Source organism: Rhinolophus hipposideros (assembly GCF_964194185.1).
Source record: "Rhinolophus hipposideros genome assembly, chromosome: 24".
Taxonomy (NCBI): domain Eukaryota; kingdom Metazoa; phylum Chordata; class Mammalia; order Chiroptera; family Rhinolophidae; genus Rhinolophus; species Rhinolophus hipposideros.
In genome coordinates, this window is record NC_138070.1 from 25,625,700 (window position 1) to 25,645,797 (window position 20,098).

At 54.3% G+C, this 20,098-nt stretch overlaps 1 protein-coding gene across 2 annotated transcripts in view; it reads right to left on the reverse strand.

The window, feature by feature from the left end:
• Positions 1–2,760: 2,760 nt before the first annotated feature.
• KIRREL3 (kirre like nephrin family adhesion molecule 3) overlaps positions 2,761–20,098 on the reverse strand; it is a 562,991-nt gene continuing 545,653 nt past the window's right edge. The window contains exons 11-17 of one of the 2 annotated variants that reach the window (XM_081037043.1): positions 16,533–16,633; positions 14,457–14,655; positions 12,942–12,977; positions 9,466–9,573; positions 7,892–8,001; positions 4,657–4,743; positions 2,761–4,056 (exon numbers count right to left, since the gene is read on the reverse strand). In XM_081037043.1, the coding sequence (XP_080893169.1) occupies positions 3,613–4,056; positions 4,657–4,743; positions 7,892–8,001; positions 9,466–9,573; positions 12,942–12,977; positions 14,457–14,655; positions 16,533–16,633 (1,085 nt within the window). In that variant the 3' untranslated portion in view covers positions 2,761–3,612. The remainder of the gene's footprint in view (positions 4,057–4,656; positions 4,744–7,891; positions 8,002–9,465; positions 9,574–12,941; positions 12,978–14,456; positions 14,656–16,532; positions 16,634–20,098) is intronic. The other variant, XM_081037044.1, reaches the window with a different exon arrangement.

The following is a 20,098-nucleotide window of genomic DNA, read 5'->3' on the forward strand; positions in this document are numbered from 1 at the left end:
CGGATTGGGTGTGGTATTCTAGCTCTTTAAGCGAGAGCACTTCCTATCCCAGGAAAGTTGAAGAGGTGGTGGAAATAACCCTGGCCTTTCCAGACTGATAGCGAGCCTGAGAATTAGAAACTGGGCTCCCATCCAGGGAGTGGGAGCCAACAGTGAATTTTAAAGCTATCAGAAAACTGGACACTGGCCTTGGTAGAGGAGGGAGTGATTTGATACACAGAATAGCTGTGTTTCCCCGGGAACCATGGTCTTTCCAGGTCATCTGGGGACTAGAGGTGGAGGATGTCAGTCCCACCTTCCTAATGGAGCTGCGGCCTGTCCCTGCTCAGCCTCCCCTAGAGTGGGTGCTAGCAAATGGCCTTTACTGCCAGCTGTTTTCATCATATTCTAGAATGAAAGTGGCCTTGAGTTGGCACTGTAGGATGGAAAGATTTTACAGAGGAAATCATGTGTGTTTAAATCTCCTGTTTACCACTTGTTAGCTCTGTGACCTTGGGCAAGTCTTTTGACTTCTTTAAACCTCATTCCCTTGCCTATAAAATGGTAATACTTTGTAGAAATGTGAGGATTATAGAAGATTACAAATGTAGTTTCAGTTAATTTGAAATCACCTCCAGGGGAATTCAAGGGCTTCCTACGGCCTTAATTTTTTTTTTTTTAACACCTCCCTTTACGAGCTTTTTTGAACCCTCTTTCCTTTGGGAGAAGTAAATAGGGCTGGAGACAACTCAGGGATTCACACAGCTCAGGTTAGGCCCCTTCCCAATGCCTCAACCTTCCAGAAGTCCCCCGCCCCCCACCAGATGCTTTTAATTTTCTCCCTCTTTGTTAATTCTCTTTCGCCAAGGCCTTACTTGTGACCTATCCCTTCAAGAGCCTTTGCTGTATTTGTGAATTGGAGTGTGCTTGGGGGTTGGGCACTGGATGGCAGAGTCTTGACTCTCTGCGCCTATTCTGTGACAGTTCACATTCTCCCCCTGGGAGTGCCTGAAGGTCAGGAGGGAGACGAGTCCTTTCTGAGTCCTTTCTGTTCTACGGGAGAACAGCTTACTTCCCTGTGCTTCTGCTTATTCTGAGTCAGAGCCCTGAATTTCAGGAGAGAATGAGCGCTTCTCCCCTATTATGAAAGCCATGTATATGTGTGTGTGTGGCAGGCGGCAAGGGACAAGGTAGGCTGTGGTGAGGGTTAGAAGGGAGATATCCCACTCACCTCCAAGGTGGGGAAGACCAGGAGAAATTCATGGACAAACCCTCCTAAGTCATCCTCTTCCTTGTTCTAGCATGCCAAGGCATTTTGTATCTGGTCTTGGAAACTTACTCCCTTTTGGCAAAGGCAACACATACCGGAGGTGCCAAAAAAATGTATACAAGTAGACACTTTGGTCAATGTTGCTCAAGCAGTAGTTTGCCATAATCAAAAGTGTCTGGACACTGATGGGAACTACTTTGAGCACCTCTTGTAATTGCAGAAGTCAAATGTGACTTGTATTCATCTTTTGTTATCGGTATATATTGAGTATTCCAATTTTAATATTTTCCTTTCTTAAAATGTGTATACATTATTTTGATATCCTCTGTATATGGGAAGGAAGAAGGCTCATCAAGATGAACCTGAAACGCTCAGGGGCCAATCCCCTGGCATCTGTGCTGGGCCAGATTGGTCCTAGGAGCAGGATGTGGGACTGGGATATAAACTTCCGTTTCACATCAGTTTCTCTCCCTTTGGGCTTGGGGCTGCAAAGGAAGACATCTAGGGCATTGGGGGGGTTTTGAAGCAGTAGGAAACATGGCGGAAGCAGAGCACCCTTCTATGTGGAGGCGCTAAGAAGGCTGCGTAAAGAATCGGGGGGTTGGGGCCATCCAAGGAATCAGTGTATGGGAAGAAGCACAGACTTTCGTGACGAAGTTTCCATGGTGGGTTAGGACTACAGGGGAAGTTGGAGAAGAAGGGCCTAAAACTTACGAGGAACTCCAACTTTAGGGACAATTTGGGTTCTCCAAAATTCCATTTGAATCCTGCTCCCTGAGCTAGCCCTCTAACTTGCCCGTTTACCCATTCCATCCCTTCTGTCATCACTACATCAGGCTTCCCACTCAAGCAAGGCCATCCTTAGAACATGATTTGAGTCTCAGAGTGTTACGGTGTTTGGTGCCATAGCCTCTTTGAAGAGGGCCTTTTACCGGGAACCCCCAAGAAAGGAGCTTCCCTCGCAGAATGTTGCTGAGAAAAAGGCCTAGAATGACCCCTCCCTCTAGTGCCCAGTATGACCACTTTGCCTCTGAGCTGTATATGACATGAGTCGGGTGGTTGGTGAGTCCTGTTTCTGCAGGGCCTCTGGGTTGGGCGCAGCCATAAGGAGAGGAAACTGCCTCTAGGTGCTACAGCCGCCACAGCCAGAGCTGTCGACAGCCTTCCTTACCTAGGAAACATGGATCAAACAAGGGCAAAGAACCTTGGGTTCCCAAAACAAACCCTGAGCTCTTGGGTTCTTCCTGTGGCTCTGCAGGAACAAAAGGAAAGAATGGATTGGTGGGAGTAACGGCCCTGACGTTTATTCCCAGGTGGTGAGTAGGAGGGTGAGGTGTCAGTATACTTCCTCCCTTGCCCGGGAGTCTTACTGAAGACAGGACCACTGTTCCTGGTGTGAATGTAGATCTCTGGAGATTCATCAGCTAAGAAGGCAAGTCTCACCTTAAAGAGGTCAGCCTCTAGTCCCTCCAACCTACATCTCCCAGGAATCACTCTCCCCGATGACCAGAGAAGCTCTCACACTCTGTATATTAACTCGGATGTGCTGTAGGGGTGGAGCAGAGTACACGAAGCAGGGGTGGGTGGGGAGGCCCCGAGGCACACAGCCTGGCCAGGGCAGGTTGGGCGAGGTGTTCCCCGAGTGCTCACACTTTCCCTGCTTCCCTTCCCTCCCCACCCTAGGACACCAGTCTGAGGGGGTCAGTCCCACCTCAGTTCAGAGGCATCCAGTCCAAGGACAGAACTGCAAGAGTATGGGACACAAAACACCAAACAAATTGGGGGTGGGCTCCCAGCCAGTATGGTGAGAAACGGTCCTGTGGCCAGGGCCATTTCTGGCTTCTCGGCCTCCAGGGTGTGGGCTCTGAGCAGCAGAGGGCACTGGGGTCTCTGGGGCAGCTCAGTGCATGGGTGGGGGATGGGGAGCGCTTCACCCCCTTGTCCCCAGGGTTGTACAGGAGCACAGGTGCAGGGCAGCACTGAGCAGAGCTCAAGGGGAGACTGGAGAGTGGACGGCAGTTTCATTAAAGCAAAGTGACAGCTGCCTCTAGTGCCTGTGGGAGGAGTAGGTAGGGAGGGGCCTCCAGGAAAGGGCTGGGGACCAGAGTGTCCAGCCCGGAGCACTCAGCTGCATCCTCTGACACTTCCCCACCCCACGCCCTGGCACACTGCAGCTGGGGACCCAGATTTGTGCTTGATCAGGGCTTCGGAGGAGGGCGGTGGCAGAGGCACTAGGGGGGGGGGGGTTGTCCTGGAGGCGGCCGGTTCTGGGATCCTCTGCAAAGTACCCATAGTATCTGGAGAGCCAGGATGTGCCATGGCCCCTGTCCCCTGCATCCCCGCCTGCCCGCGGTCTGGGTTCCTCAGACGTGAGTCTGCATCCGCCGCTGCAGGGGTCGGCTGGGGTCGGAGTTCTGGGAAGAGGATTGGGAGTGGTGGGAAGACGAGGCGGAGGCCTTGCTGGCCTTGTCAAACTGCACGTAGCCGTCCTGCTTGCCGCTGCTGCTGACGCTGCTGTCACACTGCGTGTCCAGGAAGGAGCTGCTGTCGCTGAGGGAGCCCCTCTGGAACTCGCGCTCGCAGAGCTCAATGGACGAGCTGCCCATGCCCAGCACGAACCTCTGGCCGTAGTCGTAGAGGCGGCCCTGGCCACTCAGGGTGCTGTAGATGTTGGTGAAGGACATGCCCGTGGGCACTCGCTGCTTGCCCGTGGGACGCAGGTCCGGCTGACAGCTGGACAGGGAGATGGTGGGGGTCGAGTGGTGCTCCTTGAAGGTGTTGACGCTATAGTAGCCATTGGTGGGGTCCTGGGGTGGGGGATAAGAGCGAGCGGTGTCACCAGGTGGGCAGAGCCTGCACTGAACTCCCTAGGCTGAGCCGGTCCTCCCTCACACAGGAAGACACGAGGACAGACAGGAGGAGGGAGCGGCTGGGCGAAATGTGAGGGGCGGGGGCTGGAAGTGTCAGCCTGGTGGGAACCCCAAGAAGAGAGGGCTGGCAGGTACTCAGGCGGCAGTGGGGAGGGCAGGGCGCTGAAGGGAGGGAAGGAGAGGGCTCTCGATGGGTACGCAGGTTATGTCAGCACAATGCAAGGTCATTTGAAAACCAGGCTTTAACTGTGTTTTTGTTTTTGTCCAGAGCATGGATATTTAGTTTTAAAATTTATCTGCAAAAAGGTTGTGGGAGAGAATTGTGGGACCTCAACCATAACTCTCTCCCCTCTTTAGTGTGGGGGTGAGACAGCAGGTGCCTTTGCAGGGAGTGTCCCACCTTAGGGAGAGAATAAGCACTTGTCCCCAAGGCGATCTCTGGCCTTTCTTTTCTGTTTGCTGTTGTTGTTTGTCTGGACATGGGGGTTAGGCCATCTGAGCTGAAGACCAGATTCCATAGCCCATGGCTACTCCTACCTTCAGGTTCTGAAATTCCTTCTCCTCTTCTTTGAGCACCTCCAGCTGCTTCAGGACTGAGTCTTGTTGGAATTCACCCCGGTCCATCTGCAACCCCAAAAATGAGTGCTCAGTGGGCAGGAGGTGGGCTAAACGTCCACTTCCCCCAAGGAAGAGATGGAGAAACCAGTTCGAAAGAAGCTTGCCATCTCTGCCTCCCCTCTCACCCCCTTCCCCTTGCCCAACCTCCCTCTGCCTGGTGAAGGAGTCAGGAGGGGGTATGTCCTGAGAGGCAGAGAGAGACGGGAGGTGGGGGTGGTGGGTGACGGGCAGGTCCCTAAGACTGAATTTACTTCCCTTGGGCTAGGAAATCACCTCCAGAGTTCTCACTTGGATGATTCAGTTCAATTCAATTCATTGAGCATTTACTGAATTTCAGGCCAAGCACTGTGCTAAGGGACAGGCACGCACAGATTAAGAAACAGCTGTGCTCCTCAGGGGACGGATCTGGAGATTAATAACCACAGAACCTTGGCCACTGGGCTCAGGTGGGGGTCCTCGCAGGGCAGCATATCACCCAGCGCTGGGCTTAATGCAGGCCTTCAGAAGGAGTCACAATGAATCACAGTGACCTGGGGTATACCTGCTATTCACAGCAATGAGTCAGATGTAATGAAAGTTTTCTTCTTTAACAGATACCAAAGAGCTCAAGGGCACGCCTCGCTTCTTGTTTCTCCTTGGGTCCTCAGCACACCTGGTACAGTGCTTTGGGTCTTGTGCTCACTGACCAAAATGCTTTTGGGATAGAATCATTGAATTGTGTTTTATTAATTCTTGGATGCACCAATGCCTAGCACAGTAGTGCCTGAGCTACAGTAGGGCCATTACAAGTGTTATGTTTGTGTTGGATGAATGAATGAAGTGATGTAACTCTAACTTTCTGAGAATTAAAATACTAATTAGACTTAAGGTGAAAAATAAAGCATACTCGGCACGCGGTGGGGATGTTAATTAACCTGAATAACCACAGTGAAGCTATCCTGTGGCACATAGCTGCTTGCCATGTGTCCCTTCCGCACAGGACATGCTCTTGGCCGGGTTCCCACGCACTCTCCGAGCTGCGATATTTTTCTTTGCCACAACTCACTTTCTTGGTCTCTTTGGAGCCCCACGGAATCAGCGTAAAGACTTCCACCCTGTTACCTCCTCACTACTGCTGTTTTTTTTTTTCATTTCCCAATAAATGATCTGGCTCTATGTGCATTGCAGCTCTTTTCTACCGGATTCGACTTCGAAGTTCAGCTCTCCTCGATGTGGGGCCATAGAGGGCCTGGGTTGGGGGTTGAAGGGAGTGGAGAAATGATGGTCTCCCCAAGAAGAGGATCAGCCACAGAGCCCTCAGCAGGTCCCTCTGCCCCAGTTATCCCCCTCCCATCCCGCTTTTAACTGACTACGGAGTGACCTCCCCTCTTCCCTGAGGGTTTGGATTGGGCGGTGTGGAGACAGTCTGAGGCAACCAGAATGTCCAAAGGGGAGGGAATTCAAGGTCCCATTTGGGACGAAGGACAGGCCAGGTACTTCCACACACACAGACCTGATGAAGCTCATCTACAGAGACGTCCATTCCTTCTCAGGTCTAGGCTGCGGTTTCCTCCCTTGTAAGATTAAATGACCTACTGCGTCAGGCTCTCTGTTAGCCCCCGGGAAATACACACACGCAGATTCTGGAACATGACCTTTGCCCTTGAGGAACTCGGGGGTAACTGGGGAGGCTGACCTTTAATTAGAGCAATGCACTTCCCAAACACGCACAGTGTTTGGGAAGAGCAGGAAGTGCATAGCTCTGCCAACAGTGGGACGACTAGCATGGAAAATTATGGAGGAGATGACATTTGAGCTGATTCTCACAGGAGAATGTGAAATTGAACTGACCGATTCAACAGGCAGAAGGACAGCCTGTGCAAAGCCTCTGAGGTCTAGAAGACTCAAAGGCCGGGAATTGCAGTTCATTGGGGCATCTGGAGGGCCCCGTGCGTTTGGCAGGAAGGTGGAGCTGGAAAGGCCGGCAGCCGCCTTGCAGTGAAGAACCTGACCACATGCTTGGCTGTGGGCTTTAGCCAGCAGACACAGGGAGCCACCGAGGACATTAAGTAGGATAGTCACAGGGTCAGATTATGTTTTAGAAGGACCCTTTTTGTGGGACTCTGGAGGGGGGACTGAGTAAAGTGGTGAAAAACCAGAATGGTGAGACCACTTAGGAAGCTGCCGTGACTGTCCAGGGAACCATGATGAGGCCCTGAGCTAACGGAGAAACACTGGAGTACAGGCAAGGCACCCATCTGAGGAATCTTTTGAAGAGTAATTGGCAGGACCTGAAAATCAATTGGCTAGAGAAAGAGCAGCCAAGGAAAATGGCAGCTCAATGCAATAAGCATTGGTGAGCGTCTACCAGGGGCTGGAAGGCTCTGGAGACACAGGATGAATAAGGCGGCTTGCTCACCATCTAGTGGAAACAGATAAGGAAACAGGTGATTTGTGAGTGATGCAAACAGCTAACATCTCTCGAGTGCTTGTGCTTCACGGGCTCCAGGCTCTTTAGGGGTTTACCATCTATCTAGCCCTCACCGCGGCCTGCGTGCCCTTTCATCCCCATTTCCCGGATGAGGAGACTGAGGCACAGAGCAGCCCCTGCTCTTTCCGCCTTCAGCGTGTCACAACCAGGACAGAGTGTGCACAGGGTTTTCTAGCAGTGTTTCAAGTTTCTGTTTGGACAGCTGGGTGGGTTATGGTTCAACGGGCATCAGGAGGAGGAGGAGCGGGCTTGGGCCTGCTGGTGAAGTTATGAGTTTGCTTATGGTAAGCAAGCCAGTTCCGGAGGAGGAACATATGTACCTTGCAGACTGTTTTCAGGGTGGAGGGGTAGGGGCATGCACTGAATATCTGTATCATCTATGTGTGTAGAATTATATGTTACATAACAACACATTATGGCTCTTCATGCATATCTTTTCTCTGTACTGAATGGTCAGGTTCTCTGAAAGCTGGGACTGCACCTTAGATATCTCCGAGTCCCCTAGAAGACCAAGCCCAATACAGCAGACACCCAATAATTCTCTCCTGTCTGAGAGCAGGCGCCTGGCCTGTTGTAGGGGGAAGGGCGCGTCTTGATGGATGCTCTAGGGCTTCGGGAGGCCTTCGGTCCAGGACCGTCAGGGTGCAGAGGTCGGGGAGGGGTAGGCTAAGACAGCATTCTCACCATCAGCTGCTTGATGGTGGGGTGTTCCTCAGCTTCCCGGCCGGAGGCAGGCTCCTTGTGGACAATCTCCACTCGGATATCATTCTTGGCTGACACAACGCCTTTGAGATCTGGACATAAAAATAGGAAAAGTGTAGATGACAGATTCAGTCTGCATCCTTAAGCATTAGGGCCTGAGACGGCAAGCCCTCACCACCCCCATCGCCCCCAGAGTTTACCCTCCAGCCCCTGAACTCAGCAGCTTCCCCACTCCTCTCCTGCCGAGAGAACACCTGTCTGACTATTCTGAGGGTCGTTAGAGTTCTTTTTCTGTTGGCTCTTGGGCGCATGCACCTCAGCCTGTCACTGCCACTGCCGTGGCTCAAGAGGTTGTCCTCACCCATTCGTCCACCTTACAGAGCTAGGTCCTTTCATCCTGCGAAATTCTCACCTCCTCCTGGAAGTCTTCTCTGACCTACTACACCGGGCTCTGCTCTCTCCGTTCAGAGAGTCACACATCTGACTTAGAAAGGATCTTAATGGTCAACCTCCTGCTCAACGCAGAAACAACCTTAATATGCGGTGGTCCAGCCACTGTGTCAATACTTCCACGAGGGAGGCTTTAAAACTTCTAGAGGAGGCAGCCAATTTATAGTTAGAGAGCTGTTAGAAAATTCTGGGTAAAATCTGCTCCCCTGTCATTTCCACTGAGAGGGGGGCGAGGGAGGTCCTGAGACCACACCACTGGGGGCAGTCAAGACTGCCAAAGCCTCTTTGCTTGGGGTGGAGGAGCAGGTTCTTTCCATACGTGAAGGCTGCCGTGGGGCGGAGGGAGCAGGCTTACTCTGATTATTCCTTTTGTGCCTCACGCTCACAGGATGTTAGAGTTGGGTAGGGTCACAAAAGTCACGTCATCCAACTCGTTACTGTTACACGTGAGGAAACCGAGGCCGGGACCCGTTGTGGCCTGCCCAAGCTCACGTGGTAGAAGAGGTGGGACTAGAGGACTGTGTCTCCATTGTTTTCACCTCTGCGCTGCCATCCCATTTTTACACGTCTGCATGTATCTATTACATAGAACATCCGTGCTATGCCCAGGATGGAAACTCCGGACACACACGATCTCCAAGAGTACACAAACACCAGGACTTGATTGCTAATGACTAAAGACCTTTAAATGTCTGCACCAAGCGGGTCCTTGAATGCGCTTTTGTTTTTCATGTGTGAGTGACCTGCTTTTCTGGTTAGGCTAGCAGATCTTGGAGGGCCAGGCTGGACAGCCCGCCCTCCCCACCCCTCCGATTTCTATAGGGTTCTATACAATGACATGTGTTTGATCCAAAGAGCTGGCTGACTGCCCTGTCGGGTGAAGTTCAGTTCAGTCCGGTTAACCCTCCCTGAGTGCCCATTATGTGCCAGGTGCCCGCAAAGCCCTGCTCGTACAGAGAGGCATACGGCCCCATCCCAGCCCCGCAGCTCACAGCATTGTCAGGGCCCCTGCTCACTGCACTGCTGCTTACTTGCTCTCCGGGGCAGCCTAAGCCTGGCCTTTTTCTCTGTCCCCCTCCCTGAGATCCCGGGTCTCCCTCCCGTACTTCTCTGGGAGCGGGCACAGCAGAAGGCCACGATGGTTGCCATAAGGACGAGGAAGGCCACACCAGCTCCTACGGCCACCCCGATGATGACGGCCATGGGTACAGACTCTGTGGGAGAGAAGCAAGCACAGCTGACGAGGGATCCGACAGCCCACTCTTCCCCAGGGCCTCACCCAGTTCCCTTGGGTGCAGCTTCTGCCAAGCTGGGGCCAGACCACTGCACATGGGCCCTTCTGGGAAGTTCCTGTGGGGGCGTGGGGGGCAGGCACAGGCAGAATCCAGCAGGGTCAGCTCAGGTGGCACACAGGGTGGGGGAGAGGGTGGGAGCACCTGGGGAAGACACAAATAAAGGTGGTGGGAGAGGGAGGCAAGCAGACATGGGAAAGAAGGGTCAGGGAGGGGACACGGGAGATGACAGGCAAGGCTGGGCACAATTTAGCGCTCTTGGGCATTAAACCAGGAATATTCCATCACGCAGTAGCTGGAGAGTCTGAAGTCCTGGCTTTCCTTTGAAAACTGACTGTGGTCCCTGCCCTTGTCTGGTTTGTGCTTTCCCTCTCTTTCCTGTCCCAGGTGCAAGAGGCTGGATGTGGACAACCAGATTTTAGAGTCCTGAGATTCGAGACAGCAGGGCCTTCTGGGCATCAGAAATTGTAGGTGCCAGAGGCCCAAGTGTTAGGGGCCAAGGAGCAGGATCACAGCTCCCCCCCACCCTTTAAGGAGAAATGCCCCTTTTCCTGGACACTCCCTCCCCCCCAGTCCTGATCCTTCCCTTCCTAGGCTAGTCCTCTGGGTATCCTGGCTGCCCTCCTGGGGAGTGGCCCCCAACTGCAGCTAGGCAAAGCCCTGCTCCCTGCTGAGTTTCTGTGGTCCCTCCCTGTCCTAGCCCAGTAGAGATAGGGGTTGTGGCGGGGGTGGGAGTGCTCTTACAGACAGACCTGGCCCTTCTGTGGCTGCATATGGGGACTGAGCACGTCTGATTTGGGGCCCTGAAGAGTCCTTTGGGAACAGAAATAGGGAATGCAGGGGCACAGAGAACTTCGGGCCCACCAAGTCCACACCGCTCATTTACGGATGGAAAAACTGAGGTCCAGAGAAGTCAGTGATTTGGTCAAGGACACACACCTGCAGTAGAGCCAGGGCAAATCCAGGTCTCCTTTTATACCATTCCCCAGCCCTCGCCCTGATCCTGCCCAGCTCCGTCCACTGTATCCCATGGCACCCTCCAAATCTCTCATGCTCTGTACAGCCCAGACGCCATCACTTACTTTACCTTCCTTATCTGTAAAATGGGATCACACTGTGCCTACCCAGGGTGGTGTTATGGGGTTTAGATGAGTTGAGGACCGGTAAAGTTCTAGGAACTGAGCCTGGCACCCAGCCCTATTCAGCCTCTGTTCCTGTTGGCATATGGAAAAGAGGACTGCAGCAGATCTAAATGTTAAAGGGTAGGAAAGTTCCTTGTAGGGCTGGGGCTCCCTCCTTCCTGCCTGCGTGCGGCCCACATTCCTCAGTGTGGATGGCTGGGGGGTGTCTGTATTTATCTCGGGCTGTGCATTAACCTCTCATTGTTTTCTTTAAAGGGAGGAAGAAAACTGCAACCCTGGCCCTTGGAGATGCTGCTGGGAAGAGGTAGCGGGTCCCCTCCTCCCGGAAGGATCAGGTGCTTGTTTGTTGGCAGTTTTGGTGATTATGCTGGTACGTTCCTTCTACCCCAGCACTGGCACACCAGCTCATTCATGACCTGCCTGCTGGTGGCTGAGAGACCACTGTCAGATTGGCGGGGGAGGGGATGGGGACGATGTGGGTAAGGCAAACCTTCTGGGATTGAAAAATGGGAGGTGCTTGGGTCCGTCTCAACAGTCAGGAGTGAATGGACTTGACCTCAGTGACAAATAAATGATTCTGTCTCCACGTTTTAATTCCATCAGGAAAGGAAAACTGCTTTGGAAGCTCATTGGCTCTATGTTTTTCCGTTTTATTAATTTGGGTTTGATTTCCTTTCCCCTCAGATTCCTATTGAAAAACTTGGTCTTGTCTCAGCTGAGCTCAGAGCCAAAGGATGACCATGGAAGGTTCCTTCACCTCTCTGGGCCTCAGGGTCTCACCTGTAAAACTAGAGAACCAAGAAAGTGGTTTCCAAGGTGCCTTTTGCCTCTGGCATCCTGGGAGTCCACATGTCCTTGAGTTGTTAACAGCTGGGGGGGCACCATCTTATCTGGAGAACTGCCCCTGAGCGGGTGGGTAGGGGCAGGGGAGAGAGTCTGGTAGGGACAGGGGGGCCCAGGAGTGGCGTTCCTTCTGTAGCTCGCCTGTGTGCGTTTCTCCTCGCCTGGCTTCCTGAGGTCTGGCCTAGGCTGTGTGTGCTGGCTGTTCCTCGCTGGACAGAGCAGCCCTGGGATGTCCTAGAGAGGGACTGGAGGGAGAGGCTGCCCTCCTGCTCAGCTTCCTCTCCATGCAAGGATGTGGCCTGGGCACCAGGATTCTCGGCCACGAAGGAAGGGGTCAGGGACCTCTGGATGAGTGTGAACAGACACACACGAGATGGAGACAGGCAGGAGACACTATCCCAAGCACTAGGAGGGGCTTTCAGGGGCCTCAGGGAGAAAATAGCAGGAGGTTGATGACTGTTGCCTCGGTGAGCTTGCCTGTGCCCCTCCTGGAGCTTGTTGAAGGAACTGACCTCCTGCAGGGCCAGTGCAGAGGGAGTACTAGGGCAGAGGACCCCACAGCTTCGGAATGGCCTGGGTCAGCCTTGTGGAGGCAAGTTTGCAATGTCTTGATTCTCTTTCCTTGGTTTCTGCTTGGAGGGTAGGGGCAATTGTCTCCTGTGGGGCCCAAGACAGAGCAGCTCAACCCAGGGAGCCTGATGACCATCTGCTTCCAGGTGCCCGGGGAGGGAGGCACTGCCAGCAGCTCAGCCCGGTGATGGCAGTGCTGTCGGGAACTGCAGGAGCAGGGGAGGAGGCAGCCAGTGAGAACGCATGGATTAGCATGGATTATGTAGGTGGCAGCAGTGCCTGGAAGCCCTGACACCCTGGGAAGCCATGGCCAAGCTGGTGAGGATGCTGAGAAGCTGGAAGAGTCAGGGAAAGCGTGGAACAGAGGGAGGCCAGGCGGGGGCTGGACAGGAGGGGGAGCTGTCCCCAGAGGGGAGGAGCCAGGGCTTCTGAAGGGAAGGGATGAGGGAACGGAGCAGGAGGAACAAGAGCCAGAGTCGCGGCCAGCTGCATGGAGCCTGTGGGCTCTGGTGGTAGTGAGGTAGGAGACAGGTCTCCGGGGTTCTTACACCCACGCCAGCTGGGAACCCCTCTCCCTGCTGTTCTGACTGCACTGAACCCTTGAGATGGGGGAGGGCAGAGAAGTTAGTGGCCTGCACAGGCCTCCCTACCCCCTTCGGGGTTCCCTCCCCCACTAGCCCCAAGATCCCTTCCCCCCATCCCGGGGAGGGGGGTTTCTTATGTCTCCTTCCGTACCTGCTTCCAGCCCGGCTCCCGACTTCATTTCCGAACCTGTTTGGAAATAAAGCAAGCGTCCACAGCCAGGGCCTGGCTGGCCAGGGTGGGGTGGGACCGGGGGGACCGCCACCTGGAGGGGGCTGGGGTGAGGGGGCTCCCTCCTCAATCATGTCTCTGGGATCACCCCACAGACCCGGGCTAGCCCAACTGACCTTGGAGAGACTTAGAGACTCCAGAGGGAGGGACCAGAGAGAGAAGTCAAGGCGGGTGGGGGTCTGAGATGTGGGGGTGAGAACACTAAGAGGAGGGCATAGGGGTGGGGGCGCTGAGGGGAGACATGGGGGAGAAGCAACAGGGGTAGGAGGTTTGGGATGACGCGTGGATGATATTATGCAAGTTATGTGCAAAGCATTATGCAAAGCAGCACCTATTAGGAAAGAGGTGTTGGGGGACACTGTGTGAGCCACAGGGCAGTCCGGAGGCCCGAGGGCCCAGCTGGGACCACCTGCTTGGCTCCAAGCCTCTTGGCAGGGCCTGACAGCCTCTGGGTGGCTTCATGTTGGAGGGGTCAGGCAGTGCCAGGGCTGAGGGCCCCTGGTCTGCCCTGTCAAAGGATGTCAAGGTCTGCAGTCCAGGTTAAGACCCAGTACACTGCTGGTGTCCCCAGCTTCTCTGGATTCCCCTCTATGCCCGTCCCAGTCTCCCCACCCTTTGGTCTGTTTGAGAGCTTCGAGTAGAGACTGGAGTTCATGGAGCTGGGCCGTCTGTACCCGGAGTCACAGTGGGGTGAGCCTTCCCCTCCCTCCTCTTCCTCCTTCCCAACACCCCCCACCCAGCTCTTCTGTCCGGTGCTGCGCCCAGGCGTCTCCTTTGGGGCACAGTGGTCCGTGTGCCTCCCATGTCCCTGGGAACTGCACAGGGTCTGAGACCCGTCCCTCGGCCCAGGTGCTGGGGCACCTCAGTCACTTCCCTTTAGCTCAGCTTGGGTGCCTCTGGGGGACTTCTGGGTACTGGGCTGACTTGTCAGGCGAAATAGCTGGGCCAGGCTCCCCAACACGGCCACGCTGGGGTATGACAGTGTTGCACCCGGGGTCCTGGGCCGCTTCTCAGCAGCTCACACACCCCTGATGGCACTTTGGCATCACACAAGGGCCCATCAGGGCAATGCTGACTGCACGCAAGCCAGAGCCTTTAGAAGGCATTGGCGTCTCATCATGGCTTTTAGCTTGGCTTGCGCTTAGGGTCCCCTTTCCCTGAAATGTCACCTTGAAGGGCAACCTCCCTGAGCAGCTTTCTTCCGGGTGCCAGCTCGTGCCTCTTGCCCGGGGGGCAGCTGGGCCAAGGAGGGCCGCTTCCGCTGACCTGGCCCAGGCTGGGTGACATGTGAGCAGCAGCTCTGTGACTTGTCCTTGGGCATCAGCCCACCTGTAGCTCCACAGGCACTCTGTCCCCTGAGGACCCTGGAAGATTCTGCCTGGGGCCCTGCCCTAGGTGGGAAGGGGCCTGTTTGGCCCATGGCTCCCTGACCCCCACCTTGCTCCTTGAGCCTGATGATCTCTGTGTCGGAGCCGAAGCTGTTCCAGGCGGTGCAGTTGTAGATGGTCTGAAAATCAGCCCTCACGATGTTGCTGATGGTCAGGGTGGAAATGACACCCTCCTCCGTGCTGACCGTCTCCACCGTGTAGCGTCCTGATGTCCCCGACTCCAGCACATTCTCCTTCCACGACCAGGCCTGCCGGGGTGCCGGAATTAGGAGGAGACCCCACCATGGCCCCCCACACCGGGACCACCGTGCCACTCCTTCTCCAGGGCTGACACTGCCAGGCTCACATGCCAGCAGCTTTGGCATGTGTACACACACCCCAACACACCACAAATGTGCACATGCCACACACAGAGCGCCAACATGTGTACACACAGGTACATGGGCACACACCACAGCATAAACACGTGTACACACAAACATGTTACAGCACATACACACAACACACCACAAACAAGCACACACACGTTGGGCCACCTCGGACGGCATTTCCATAGAGAAGGGGTCTTCTCTGGATCTGCACAGGAACACCTTTTCAGGACATCAGGGGGCTGTGGCAGCCGCTAAGTGCCTCCCCCAGGCCCTCGGGCACAGTGCTGCCTCCTGGCCGGAGGAGGCAGAGGACCAGCCCCACAGTGGCTGAGTCTACTCTTGTTACCTTTATGTCTGCTTCTATTCTGAGAGTTGCCTTTGTGATCATCTTAACCTATCTTAGTTTATAAGGATGGTAGTGTAATTTTTCCCAGGGCTGTTTCATGTGCACTGCAGGCTCCCCGCCCATCCCGTTTGCTCACAGTGTTTGTGAAAATGTGGCCATGCCTATAGGTCAGTGCTGGGAGGGCCCTGGGAACTGGGGGTGGCTTCTCAGACTCAGCACTATTGACATTCTTGTGTTTTTGGGGGGCTGTCCTGTGCATTGTAGGACGTATAGCAGCAGCCTGGCCTTTACTCACTAGAGCCAGTAGTTTCCCTCCTGTTGTGACAACCAAAAATGGCTCCAGACAGTGCCAAATGTCCCCTGGGGGCCAAAATCAGCCCGGTGAGACTCGCTAACCTAGAGTTGTATGTGTGAGGAGAAAGATTGTACGGCTGTGCTCAAGAGTAAATGGGATGTTCCAGTGGGTATGTGTTGCACTTATAATTTAAAACAATTAAAGAGTGAAGGGAGCAGGGAGGCAGAGGTATTAGGTCTAGGTGTAACTTCCTGCACTTTTTGTGGGACTCTTCCAGACAGTGAGTGAACTGAATGCCTGAGAAATGTGTAACAGCAACATGCTCCCAGCTTGTGTACAGGATGGCACCCGGAGTCTGCACAGTGTCGGCGTCCCAGCCCCACGCGTGCACGGCCCATGGTTGTGGAGCATGTGCTCCTGGCACTACTGGACCATGAAATGCAGAACAGCCCTGCAGAGTTGGCCTGGGGCAGCCTCCTAGCAGGACTGTCCTAGGCACTGGGGCTTACGAAAAATAATAACTGCTCCTCCACCCCATGCTGCAAAATGTTCACCTTTCTCAGTTTTTGTGCTTCTACCAGTTTCAGCTAGACTGGGGTGGAGGGTGCTCTTTTTCACAAATGCAAATACCTGGGAGGGCTCAGTGTGAACTACTCAGGTGGCTTTAGCTGCGCTGCAGAGACAAGTGTTCTGAAGAAGGGAGGGAGAATAGAATAGCACTTTTAGAGGGAAAAACTTGATAAATGGGGCAGCATTTGTTTGCTACAGATGGTAAGCAGTGGAGGCTGATGGAGGGGGATTGTGGGAGGTGCAGAAAGGGGTTTGCCCACTCTAAGCTGCACTCTGAGTAGGATTTTTGCCAAGGACTGGCCTTGAACTCAGAAAAGGGAAGAAATTGTGTTTCTCTTCCGTCTGCTCCCCTCACTTGCAGATGAACCCAGGGAAAGGAGACTGCCTGTGAGTTTTGTCTTCATGATGACTTTCCAAGACAGCAAGGGAGGAATACTTTCCCCACTGAGAAAAGGAAGTGCAAAGGTGGTCGCAGAGCTGTGGGCAGAGATGGCCCGCCAAGTGCTAAGTGTGGCCCCCCAGCCCCCACCCGGGAGCACTCACTATTCGGTCGGGTGGCGGTGTGCTCCGGATGAAGCACTTGATCTGGCCCTTCTCTCCGTGGAGGGCGTGCTGAGTCTGCGTGCTGGAGATGATGGGGGGTCCTGTGGAGGAGACAGCATTACGTCAGGGATTCAGGAAGGGAAGGTGCTGGGCTGGGCCCCTCGCGGGCAGGTTCAGAAGTTTATTCCTTATTTCAGTCATTCAGCAGACATTTTCCTGAAGGCTTGTGTGTGCAAAGTGAAGTGCAAGGCAGGGGCCGCGGAGACAAATCAGGCATGAGTCATGCACCTCTTAGGGGTCATGAGTGGGTGCTTCTAAATCAGAATGCCCAGAAGACAGGGCATTCAGGGGTTCACAATGAGTCACCCCCCATCATGTGCTTCTGTGGTATGTGGATTATTTTGAACCCTGTGGGCTCAAGAGAAACTTCTCCCTCTACAAAACTACCTGCAAGAATTTAAATTAGGGGCCTTGCCTATAATAAGAGGTTATCAGAAGTAACCTATATATATAGTTTTGACCTAGCTATGTGGCAGGGAAAGCTGCTGATTACTGAACATCTGCTTTTCTTCTTGTCCTGCCCTGACCTTCCTCCCCTCTGCAGCCCCAAGGTGCCCCACCTTAGCCTTAGCTCAGAATGCCTCATTTTAGCTTTCTGTCCCTCTCTCGGGTACGTGGAGTTCCCATATGAACTTAGTAATTAAATTTGGCTATTTTTCTCTTGTTAATCTGTCTTATGTCGATTTGATTATTCAACCCGCCAAAAGAACCAGAGGAGGGGAGGTGGATGTCTCCCTTTCCCCACAAACATAAACAACTGATAAGCGTTGGCGAGTGTTGGGACCACAGGAGCGTACAGATGAAGAGCTAACCTGCTTCAGAGGAGGGAGAATAGTTCCACCTGGCGATAGGGAACACTCTACGAAGGAGGTAGTCAACCTGAGAAGGGAGTGGGGTTGCTGTCTGGGAGGAGGGGACACAGCGCTCACTGGTAGTACCTCGGTCTTGGCCTGCTGTGCCCTGTCAAGCCATTCTCACCGATGTCCAGTGGAGGGCGCGCTTGCCTAACAAACCGGGTGTGCTGGGCCGGGCGGGGCTTCCAGGGAGGAAGAGAGAAATGGGGTGTGGGGGAGTTCCTCTGCGAGTGGAGGAATCACCCTCGACAGGCTGAATGCACTGTGCGCGTTCATCTCACACGTCTCAGGAGATCCCACATGGCCCAGTGAGACCACGGCTCCCAAACTGACCCCAACATCTTCCCATGGTGTGTGTGTGTGTGTGTGGAGCCCTGAGGTGTTCTCCTACAGGGAGGGCTGCCCACCCACCTGTGTCTCAAGTACCGCAGCACAGAGCCTAGCAAGTCCCCCGGAAGTCCAGTCTGCCTTTTGTCTACCCTGTCTTGGCTCTGTGAGGCCCACCTGGCAGTGAAAAGGTGGGGGAGGAGCGGCTAGTTCAGCCACGTGCTGAGCCAATTTCCTGGGTGTGTGGGCGATGGAAGCAAGGGGTGAAGGGGTGGAGGCCCTGTGCCACCTTCCCAATCCCTGGGGTAAAGGCTGGGGCTAAGGTGGCAGGAAACAGAAGAAAGGGAGGCAGAGGAAGGGAAATGAGGACAGGCAAAATTATGCTGGGCACAAAACAAAAACCCCTGCAAACATAATTGCTGTTTATTAGTCACCTTAATTAAACCAGATTTGCATTTCTATGAGTAGCTCTCAGCCAAGGGGAAAAGAGCTACTGGGAGACACTCAGGTGACTTCCACTGAGTTTAGGAGCAAATGGCTTGGAGCTGGGGGAGGCTGATGTCAGGGACTCTCAGGATCAGGGCTCCCACACTCAGCGGGATTATGAGTGGGCTGAGCCCTTAGCACCAAGAAGCCTGTGGCCAAAAGGCAGGAGGACTGGGTGTCTCAGGACCTTGATGGGGCTTTGCTCTGCTCCTGGGCGGAAAGTGATGAAACCATAATACATTTCCCCCATCACTTCTCAGGAGCTAGGAATCTCCTGGGGAGTTCTCAGGCCAGATGCGTCTGTATTAATGTGCTTCTTAAAAGAAACCGGAAATCAGAATAGCGGTAGTTGAGGTTGAGGGAGTCAGAGCGCGACAGTAATGGTTCATCCTCCCTTCCTGCATGCAGACCGCGGAGTGAGCCAAGCAGCTGACAATGGCCAGCAGTCCCCACCGGCTGGGATTTGTTTTGATGAGAACCCCATTATTCCGGATCCTTTCAGAGGGTCAGATCCTTCAGTCTAGTCCAGGCCCCTTTGTGGAGGTCTGCGCTGTCCTTTCACCTGCTCTCCAGACGCCTGGGAAGGCTGGTAGGCTCCTCTCCCTGGGCTCCTTAACCCCCCCTCCGCCTGAGGGTGACACGACCCTGAGCAGAAACAAACAGCTTCCTTGTTTCACTCCCATCCCTTGGGTGTTTCTCTTCCTGGCCACCTAGGGGAGCTTGTGTGGGAGGATTGGAGGCAGAAGAGGGAGATGGAAAGCCAGACCCTGGAGGGAGCCAATTAAACTCTGGGCGGATGCCAGGGCCCAGTCTGGGTGCCCCATCCAAGAGAAATGTCCCTCTGAGATGTGCGTTCCCTCCTCAACAAACCACTTTAAAAATCTCTGCTGGGAAATGCCTGCATGTCTAAAGTGACAATGGAATGTCAGTCCCTCCTTTATCTGCCCAGGTTTTCCTCAGAAATTGGGATGTTCCTTTAAAAGCCTCAGGCCGGGGTCCCCTGGAGGCCACATGTGAGTCTGGAGGCCCTAGCCAAGCTGGTCACGGGGTGAGTGGACTGGAGCGGCCACCGCAGTCGTGGGCCAGCACTGCCCAGGCCCTCCCAGAGTTGGCAGCAGGAGAGGCTGATTTCACTAGGGCCTGGCGCCTGAGCTGAGTGTCAGACACCGGAGCGGCAGGAAAAGGCTGCAGCCGGTGTTGCCATGGATATACAGAGGCACGATCAGATGCTGTTATTTTTAGCCCTGCAGTGCCAATTTATTGGTGGCATCCTAGGGACACACAGGAAAGGCAGGAAGTCTCCTGAGTCAGGTGTCTGCCCAGGACAGGTAGCCTGTGAACACTGTGGGGTCTGGGTAGATAATCCCTCTCCCTGGGGCTGCCACAACGCTTGGGGAGGGGAGAGGAAAGGACATAGATGGAGTGGGGCTGGCTTATGGGGACAGCATAGGTGGATGGCTGAGGGAGCCCCATGCTGGTTAGTTTTCTAGCGAAGGGGGAGCATAGGTGAGGCTGTCAAGGGGCAGCTTCCTGGGTCCAGATGAAGCTGACTGGGCACATTTCTAGAACTCGGCTCAGCACCTCCCTAGGAATCTGGCAGACTGTGGCGGGAGCAGGGCTTGCAAAGGGTCATGGGCATGACAGACATGAGGCGGGACACCAGAAACCCAGCCAAGTGGGGAATTCTGCAAGTGGCAGAGGGACTGGGCCTTAGTGTTTCTCACCCTCTCAAACCAGCACCTGGCGTTCCAACTGAGGCCCAGGCACTCATTGTAGCAGGGACAATGGATTTCTATCCGGGTGCCACAGACAGCTTGGGTCTGACCTGAGCTGGGTCCC